Source organism: Silurus aristotelis (genome assembly GCF_946808225.1).
Source record: "Silurus aristotelis genome assembly, chromosome: 14".
NCBI lineage: Eukaryota > Metazoa > Chordata > Actinopteri > Siluriformes > Siluridae > Silurus > Silurus aristotelis.
The window spans coordinates 18,771,678-18,781,109 of NC_139587.1; the positions used below are offsets into that span (position 1 = coordinate 18,771,678).

At 40.2% G+C, this 9,432-nt stretch overlaps 2 protein-coding genes across 4 annotated transcripts in view; both read left to right on the forward strand.

Moving 5' to 3' along the window:
- Positions 1–2,589, forward strand: part of LOC310737325 (serine/threonine-protein phosphatase 2A 55 kDa regulatory subunit B beta isoform) — a 48,608-nt gene extending 46,019 nt beyond the window's left edge. For all 3 annotated transcript variants that reach the window (XM_083561611.1, XM_083561612.1, XM_083561613.1), the window contains one exon: positions 703–2,589. In XM_083561611.1, coding sequence (XP_083417737.1) covers positions 703–982 — 280 coding nt within the window. In that variant the 3' untranslated portion in view covers positions 983–2,589. The remainder of the gene's footprint in view (positions 1–702) is intronic.
- A 4,420-nt stretch (positions 2,590–7,009) lies between these two features.
- On the forward strand, positions 7,010–9,395 carry gpr151 (G protein-coupled receptor 151). Its single transcript, XM_083561635.1, has one exon. It carries the CDS (start codon positions 7,466–7,468, stop codon positions 8,744–8,746), a length of 1,281 nt encoding a protein of 426 aa, XP_083417761.1. The 5' UTR covers positions 7,010–7,465; the 3' UTR covers positions 8,747–9,395.
- The last annotated feature ends 37 nt before the right edge of the window (positions 9,396–9,432 follow it).

Sequence of the window (9,432 nt, forward strand, 5' to 3'; positions counted from 1 at the left end):
TTGGTGCTGCACTTAGAATGCACATCTATCTATCTATCTATCTATCTATCTATCTATCTATCTATCTATCTATCTATCTATCTATCTATCTATCTATCTATCTATCTATCTATCTATCTATCTATCTATCTATCTATCTATCTATCTATCCCCTTTTAACGTTTGAGGATAAACAGATGTTAAAATATTTACTTTAGGTTGATATACATACATAAATGTGAGCTCTGATCCTATCAGTTCTGACTTTAGAAAGTTGATTTGCATAATGTAAGGTGCACATGTCCATAACACACATCATGAGATATTACCTTATTTGTTGAGATGATTAAGTGAATTTAAGTAAACAAATTAGTGTGATTAACTTTTAGATGATTAACTTAGATCATTAGATGATTAACGTTTGACTTAAGTGAACAAAGTAGTGTGAACTTACTGAGTAATACAAAGGCAAATATAGATAAAGACAAAAGCTGGGGTAATGAAGATAAAATAATAGAGATTAAAAAGTTGTGTGTGTGTGTGTGTGTGTGTGTGTGTGTGTGTGTGTGTGTGTGTGTGTGTGTGTGTGTGTGTGTGTGTGTGTGTATAGAAAGTTCTTGTTTTTATATCAAGGTATATATTTTACATGTTATATATATATATATTGTAGGTATATATTGTACATGTTGTATTTTACAGCCTTATCTTTCATGATTTCTGCAGCATGATCATGACCGGCTCATACAACAACTTCTTCCGAATGTTTGACCGCAATACGAAACGGGATGTGACTCTGGAGGCGTCGCGAGAGAACAGCAAGCCGCGGGCCGTCCTGAAGCCTCGCAAGGTGTGTGTGGGTGGAAAGCGGCGCAAGGACGAAATCAGCGTCGACAGCCTGGACTTCAGCAAGAAAATCTTGCATACCACCTGGCACCCCTCAGAGAACATTATTGCCGTAGCCGCCACTAACAACCTCTATATCTTCCAGGATAAGGTCAACTAACGCAGGCACAGCTTGGGTGGCCCCACACACACACACACACACACACACACACACACACACACACACACACACACACACACACACACACACACACACACACACTCATACACATTCATACACACACGCATGGACACTCAGACAGGCAGACGAGTGCCTGATCGCTGCATGGGGCCAGTGTTTGGTTGCAGGAGTCATGATGCTGGTGGAAGGTAAACTTTTTGTGCCAAAAGGAGCTGGAAATCCAGAGAGCATGACCAGACCGAAATTAAAGACGCAGGCATGTTGCGCGCTGGAGAGTTCGAATAAGATGCGCTATGCTTTTTTTTTTTTTTACATAACTCATTCTACTGTCCTATTTTCATCGCCATGCCCACATTTCCTCTCTTTCTCTTTTAAACACCTGTTATTTATTCTATTTATTTACTCCTTCATTCGCAGGAAAAGACCTGATGGTTTAACATTGAAACAATGCATAACATGCGCTGTTTCTTTAGAATCATCAGGTTTAACAGATCTGACTCTAAGGACATTGTCAGTAAGCTTTGTGTGGTCTGTTTTTTTCATTGACTCTCGCATCAGTGCCCAGGATTCTCACACCAAAGGGCACTCTATAATGAAGCTGACAAAGGTCTAGACAGAAAGGAGACAGTTCCATTCCCTAATGCCCTTCATCCTCTACACATCTGTCAATGAAACTGAACTGGACTTTGGATCTGGCCGTGCACACTGATGCTAAGGCCATATACAATCTCTGAACATGATTTTAGTTCTTTGCTACCTGATTTCTTTGAAAATGTGGAGGTATATGTGGTCTGAAGAAGTCATCAACGTTGCTGTTTTAATCGTCTTTTTATGTTGTTTCATTTAATAAGCTGTGGTGCCTTCTTTTCGTATGTGGACTCAAGAGCAGTTGGGAAGGGGGTCTATGGGATGCGATTATGGTTTTTGAATGGTGTGATATGTTGGTTTGTGGAACGTGACTGTTTTTTTTTTTTTTTTTTAACGAAAAGTGGACTGAATAGCTTTGTGTAAGGAAACATGAACGAAAGTGATGTATTCAGATACACAAAATGTAAGAACTTGAATTACGCAAAACAGGTCATGATGTCAGCTCTGTAGGCTTCTGATTTTAAAGTGTACATCCCTGGATTTGAATCGTTTAGTGCAGTGTTAGGTGGAAGCAGTTATTGCACTCGTGACGAATCGCTCTAATTAACTAAGAGAATGTCTGCTCAGCAGGGTGCAAACTGCAGCATGAAATACTTTTGCCTCTTATTCAGACAGCTCACATGTTCCACTCTTGTGCATTTCTCTCAGCTAATGCACCATCCTACTTTTAAGTATATTTCATGATGTGGACAAAAGTGAATGGTCGATGAATAATGTAGCCTAACTAGACATGAAGAATATATGATATCAGGGAATTTTAGGTACAAGTCGTTTAAAAAAAAAAAAAAAAAAGTAACATCTAACCAATTTCAGTTGAGAACTTGTTAATGGAACAAAGTTTTATAGCTCAGAATGTATTTAAATGCAATTGAATGACATGCAGTCTTTATGCTTAATGGAATTTGTTGAAATAAAAAATGAAAACGTGCAAGTGGAAATTGTTTGATTTTGACTTGCTTTGTCTAATTCAGTTTCTGCATTAGCACAATCACTGCAGTGACACTTCATTTTTATGAATTAAATGAGGTGAATCTCTGTGTATGGATGTGTTTATAGTATGTATAAAGTTAAAATTTTGCCGTTTCTGATATTGTAACTTTAAAGTGAATCGCGTGCGCCCCCGTGTGGTCATCGAGAGGAACTAGCTTTAAAGTTCATTGCTTTAAACACTGCGTATCTGTAGAAATAGTGCAGTATATGGTGTCCTGCTACACTGCCAGAAGACCTAGTACATAAATGTACCATTCCTTGTTAATTTAATAGTGGCGTCAAATTGCTGAACCTTTTAAAAATGTCATACAGAAAACTACATTTAAACAGAAACTACAGGAGTCCCCAAAATTTTTTGTAAAGAACCACACACAATTTTTCAGTTTTTCTTTTTTACCAGCATTTTCAAAACAATGTGTAAAAAACAACATAACAACACATTAGATTTCTTGCAAAAGCCTGAACTTTTCTTATATTCCTTAGTTTATCTCTCAAAAGTATTTGTGTCAATAAGAATATCATTCCCATTAGAATGAAAAGTCCCTTTGTCATTGTTCACTAACTTTCTTTTCGGCTTCTCCCGTTAGGGGTCGCCACAACGGATCCTCCGCACGTTTTTGATTTGGCACATGTTTTATGCTGGATGCCCTTCCTAACGCAACCCTCCCCAATTTATCCGGGCTTGGGACCGGCACTAAGAGTGGCTGGGGATGGTTCCCTGACCGGGAATCGAACCCGGGTCGCAGCGGTGGGAGCGCTGCATCTTAACCACTAGACCACCAGGGGACCTTCATTTGGTGCACAGTTTCAGGATTTCTTGATATAAACTATGGTTTGGATCACAAAACTATAATCACAAATCACAAAATTTGACTTCCTTCTGTGTTGCATTTATGAATTTCAGCAGCACAAATTTCTTTATTTAATTGCATATTAAATTTAATATTGATTGCAAGAGACTGGATAGGATTCACACTTTTACTGTACTATACAAGTGTTCGTTTGTTTTGTAGTTGTTTATTCATTTTCAGAATTTATAATTTTGTTTTGCTCTGTCTGTATACACTCTCCATTTGAAGGTTTATAAGATTCACCTTTGACCTGATTTAGAGAACTTTTATTGGTTGATCTGAGGCCGTTCACTCTCCTTCATTAGCGACATTCAAGATTCATCTGCACAATTCATCAATTCAAGTCACATTTACAGAAAACAGATGATGACAACTGGTTTAACCATTTTGCATTCAATGACTTATGCAATGAACTGATGCTGAGATGTTTTGGGAGTCACCTAAAGACTATTTAGGTGAAACTGGTATAATATATTTTGATCAACATGACAAACAACTGATAATGTAGGAAACAGCAGAAAATTGTACATCATCGATTAAATTAATATACTAAAGCATTTGCAATTTTAGCAAAGCGACAAGAAATGTTTATATGATGTGCACCAGTGAATAAATGACATGGAGGTTGAACATGGAGTTTTAAGAATTTCATTTCTGATCTGAGAAACGCTCTAAAAGCAACTGAGAAAAACTGTAATAGTGGGCAGGTGGATGTGTAACAGAAAATTGCAAAAGCAAACAGCACGTGGCGTCAGATATTCGCCGCTAGAGGCCGCTGAAATGACATTGGACCAGAAGCCGGAAAAACTATCGGTATGGATTTTTGCAGTTCCAGCAATCAATTATCGGTGCCGTCGACCTCTATTAATAACTAAGGAAACTTTCGAAAGCCAACCTTTATTATCAAATATAGATATTGTATAAATAAAACATTTAAAAATAAATTTTCAATATATGTCTCTGGCATTGTTTAGAAGATCATTCCAAATTTAGCCGTAGTTTGGGGACCTCAGTCTGTTAGATACCATCTATTTTCCAGGTCACTTATTCTTTACAGCATCATGGGGGAGTCTATACCTAGAACTTGTCGATGGATGGGATGACAACCCTTCAGAGACATGATTCAATCCTTCAATCCCAGCCATGCAAGGCAACCACTAAGCACTATTCCTATTGATTGCTCTCAACTACGAATAAGAATTCTCTCAATTATCTCTGTGTAAATAAGTTTTGAGTGTTGGTGTTCCATCTTTCTGAGAGAGACTCTAACTCAACCATGACAAGGATAAAGTAATTACTAAGGTGGAATTAACTATTGGACTGCAGCTGTCAAGTCAAGTTTATTTCTATAGCACTTTTCACAACAGACATTGTCTCAAAGCAGCTTTACAGAATTTAACAGTTAAGGTGAACGACGTGTGTTTATCCCTGATGAGCTGATTTTGCCATTAAAAAAGCTTCATTTGTGCTCATCATAAGAACATTTCTTGTTGCTTCAAATTTTGAATGCTTTTGTACATTTGTTGAATTGATTGTGTACAATTGTCCGGTGTTTCCTACATTATCAGTAGTTTGTTATGTTTATCATTATACTGGTTTAATCTAAATAGTCTTAACCCCCAAAACATCTCAGCATCAGTTCATTGCATAAGTCATTGAATGCAAAATGATTAAACCAGTTGTCATCAACTGTCATCTAAGATTTCTAAATTTCTAATTTCTAATGAACGTCGCTATTGAAGGAGAATGAACGGCATCAGATCAACAAATAATAAACTAGTTCTGTAAAACAGGTCAAAGGTGAATCTTGTGAACCTTCAAATAGAGAGTGTATACAGAAAGAGCAAAACAAAGAATTATAAAATCTGAAAATGGATAAACAACTAAGAAACAAACACTTGTATAGTAAAGTAAAAGTGTGAATCCTATCCAGTCTCTTGCAATCAATATTAAATTAAATATGCAATCAAATAAATTATTTTGTGCTGCTGAAATTCATAAATGGCGTACAAAAGAAATGACAATTTTGTGCATTTTCAATCACTGTAATCCAAAGTTTATATTAGGAAATCCTAAAACTGTGCACCATCATACAATCAGGACAATCTTGTTTAAAAACAATGACAAAGGGACTTTTCACTCTGCTGGAAATTATATGTTTATTGAACAAATACTTACTTTTGAGAGAATGCACTTACTGGTTTGCAAATATTAAGTATGATTTGAGAAATGCTCCAAAGCAACTGAGGAAAAACTGTAACAGGATTAAAAGAATTCCCCACAACTTTACACTGTCCACCAGCCTGGACTGTTGATATAAGGCAGGGCAGGTCCATGGATCCATGCTATTGGTGTTAAGTTCTGACTCTACTGTCTGTGTGCCTCAGATGGTATTCAACTGTTCAGGATTGATAAATCAGCAGCATAGCTTAATGCTCTTGGCTGCCAGAAATGGACTCCAACACGGTCTTCTGTTGTTGTCACTCATCTGCCTCAAGGTTGTGCCATTCTGCCATGCTTTCTTGCTCACCACAGCTGCACAGAGTGATTATATCAAATACTAATGAGCTAAATTTCTCTACGCTTGTTTCTGTTTGGCCAATGTCTGTTGAGCTCCAAAACATCTGCTCAATAGATCTTTTTCTTTATCGCATCATACTGAGTAAACACTAGAGACAGTTAATAAATCTACTCAATAGAATAGGCAACACTACAGAAAATACTCAGAATACTCTAAATCCAAACCATGCCATAAAAACCGAACACAGCAAAACACTGTAACTGTTTCCGCCTTTAATTTGTCACAGCACCTACATTTATTATTTACGAGAATCAGTATGCATTCCACTTATTATACTTAGCAGGACACCTCAACTTTATACCACTATTTTACATGTCAGCAAATCTCAAATTCTGCACATGTTTTGCACATCTTTAAATAGAACAAGCAAATTAAAACCATGACTTTAAACCAAGAATGAAATAAATACACGGAAATATATTTTGCTCACAATTATGATATAGGCTTCTTCAATATGCCTAAATGAATGCATGAAAACACAGCAGATAAACTTGATTGGATTGTAATGAATGCTTTATTAATGAATGAAATGAAAGGTGTTTGTAAGTGGTATAAATGCACTGAATAAATCAATGAAACAAAAATAAACTGAAAACAATATTGGATTTAATATTTTGGATATTTTCCCATCTTTCCCTCTATTTCCTTTTATACATTATACATCTTTTATTTTTCTATAAACTTCTTATCCATATTTTATTAGTATGCAAACTCATTACTTCTGTCTAGAAGCTCTAATGAGTCTGATAAAAGGGAACATAAATGGAGACGGTTTATGCTTACAAAAAAATAGAAAGAAAATACATATTTTCCCAAAACCCTTTTCCTAAAAAGGTTTTTAATATTTAATATATATTCAGATTTTCAGTCGATGATTGTATTCAATTTAGTGCTAAAAAGGTAAATGATGCGAACTTGTTTGTTGTATGAGTTTCAGTCGTTAGTATAAATGGAAAAGATTGCACATTCATTTTCACCTCCTGCGATTAGACAAGAAGTCAATTTTGTAGTATCATAAAAAGAAAAAACCTCCACACTCCTCCTGAGCTGTATGTATCCGGTCGGTATAATCAAGCACAGTAAATCTCGCTCAGTTTCCGGTGATGATGATCCAGTAGTGTGAAAGGCTCAGTGTGCTGCAGGAGCTCGTTACCTGAAATCACTCTAATTGGCCTCGAGAGGACGCGGCGCTCCATCGCAAATGAATGCAGGCAGTCAGCTGGGGGGGGGGGGGGGGGGGGGTTTACCTGTGGGGGCACCTGTCAGTCACAGCGCGCCTTTATAACGGCGCACAGCCCGCACCCTCCGCGAATAAAAACCCGTGGGTCCGAGGAAGTACAAGCCACGCGTGATAGAAACTTATTCACAGACGACTTTTTTCCTCCTGCGGAAATGGATAAAGTGCAGGAAGGGAACTCCAGCGCGCCAAACGCCACCTTAAACAGACGCTCTCCATTTCTGGAGAAAGGCGCATACCAGCACCTGCAGCAGGGCGACCTGAAGGTGCTGGTGCCGGTAGGGCTTGGGGTCATCTCTGTGCTGGGCTTCATTGCGAACGCCACCGCGGTGGGAGTGCTGGTGGGCAACGCGCGCAAAAGCAAGCTCTCCCTGATCAACGCGCTCATTCTCAACCTCCTGATGGCTGACTTTCTGCTGCTGGCTTTCGCGGTCCCGTTCAAAGCCACGGCGTTCTCCCACGAAGACTGGACTCTGGGCTTAGTGGTGTGCAAAACGTGCGACTGGTTCGTGCATTCCTGTATGGCCGCGAAGAGCATCACGGTGGCCATCATGGCGAAAGCTTGCTACAGGTACGTGAGCAATCCGACCAAGCAAGTCACAATCCGCTTCAAGACCATCGTGGTGGTGCTGCTCTTCACGTGGCTTGTCTCGTGCGTCCTCCCGCTGCCCCACTTTCTCTTCACGTCGCTGCAGGAGGAAGACGGGGGAGTGCTGTGCGTGTTAAAGGTGCCACTAGAAGCGCGCGAGTTCATGTCCTTTTACGTGAAGGCGTATCCTCTGGTGGCGTTTTGCGCGCCGCTGAGCTTCGCGCTGCTGTACTTCTGGCGTGCGTACGGCCGATGCCAACGCCGCTGCAGCAAAACGCAGAACCTCCGCGCACAGATCCGCTCCCGCAAGCTCACCTTGATGCTGTTCGGCTTGACCGTGGCTATGGCGAGCATGTGGCTGCCGCACTGGGTGGCCTGGGTGTGGATGAGGCACGCAGCGGAAAGTGACGGCCCCGTGCCCCCCGTGCTCTTCGCCGTGGCCGCGCAGATCGTCATGTTCGCCATCTCGCTTGCCAACCCGCTTATAGTACTTGCCCTGTCCGAGGAGTTCCGCGAGGGCTACAAGGGCCTGTGGAGGCGCCTCACGCTGCGCAAACACGCTCCTAAGCAGCAACCCAAACCCGGGCCGCACGCGCCCACTGCACCCAGGTCACCCACCCCGCGACCTGAGGCTTCCGCCCACTTCCCCTCAAGAAACATCGAGGAGTCTCTAACTGATAATCAGCCGCAGCAGCAGAAAGAGGAAAGTCCCGAGAACGGCAGTAAAGATGGCGTGCTGCCCCCTGATGTGGAGCAGTTCTGGAACGAGCGTGAGAGTGGCTCCCAAACTCAAGAGCACGACCCCATACCCTGGGAGCACCAAGACCCCAAAGAGGGCAAGCAGTAGCCTAGGACACTACTTTAGAAGCTACACACACTCATACACACCCTTCTCATAATCACAACAGAAGCTCAACAGCTACAACCAAGTGACCTCACGTGAACTTCAAACCCAGACCGAAACACAGAATTGGACTTCCAGCACACTACACACGGTCGAGTCAGTATTTAATACAGTGCATTTATGTCCATTAAAAAAAGATAATGGCACCACCAGCAAAAGCTTTTTGTTGATAAAAGAATTCCTTTAATGCTTAAACAAACTTCTCACTAGTGAGACATGAAGATCAACCAAAAAAAAAAAACCCATCCTGCCAAGACATTTCCTGGACTTTATTCATTAATATTGCATTATTAACTGTGGTAAAAAATAACTTCAGAATGGTTCGGATGGTTCGCCGAGTGCTTCTGTAGAGAAATGTTCCATGTATTATTTTGTGATCCAGATGTGCATACTTTATGTAGAGAAAGTATGCTCTACATTTACATGCTTCATGTTTTCTTGCTTGGTGTTAAGCTGTAAATATTATTTATCGAATGGAATGTGCGTTTTGCAGTGTGACTATTTCCACAAATAGATCTATTACTCCTGTAAAATTTAAAAGGAAACGATTTGTACGTGTATTTGCACAAAAATAAATGATGTTCCAGATAAATGCTATCGCATGGCCTGTATTTCACATCAGCATCCCA

What these genes read in the sequence shown, in the direction of transcription:
- gpr151 (XM_083561635.1), top strand. Translation starts at nt 7,466, where the DNA reads ATGGATAAAGTGCAGGAAGGGAACTCCAGCGCGCCAAACGCCACCTTA.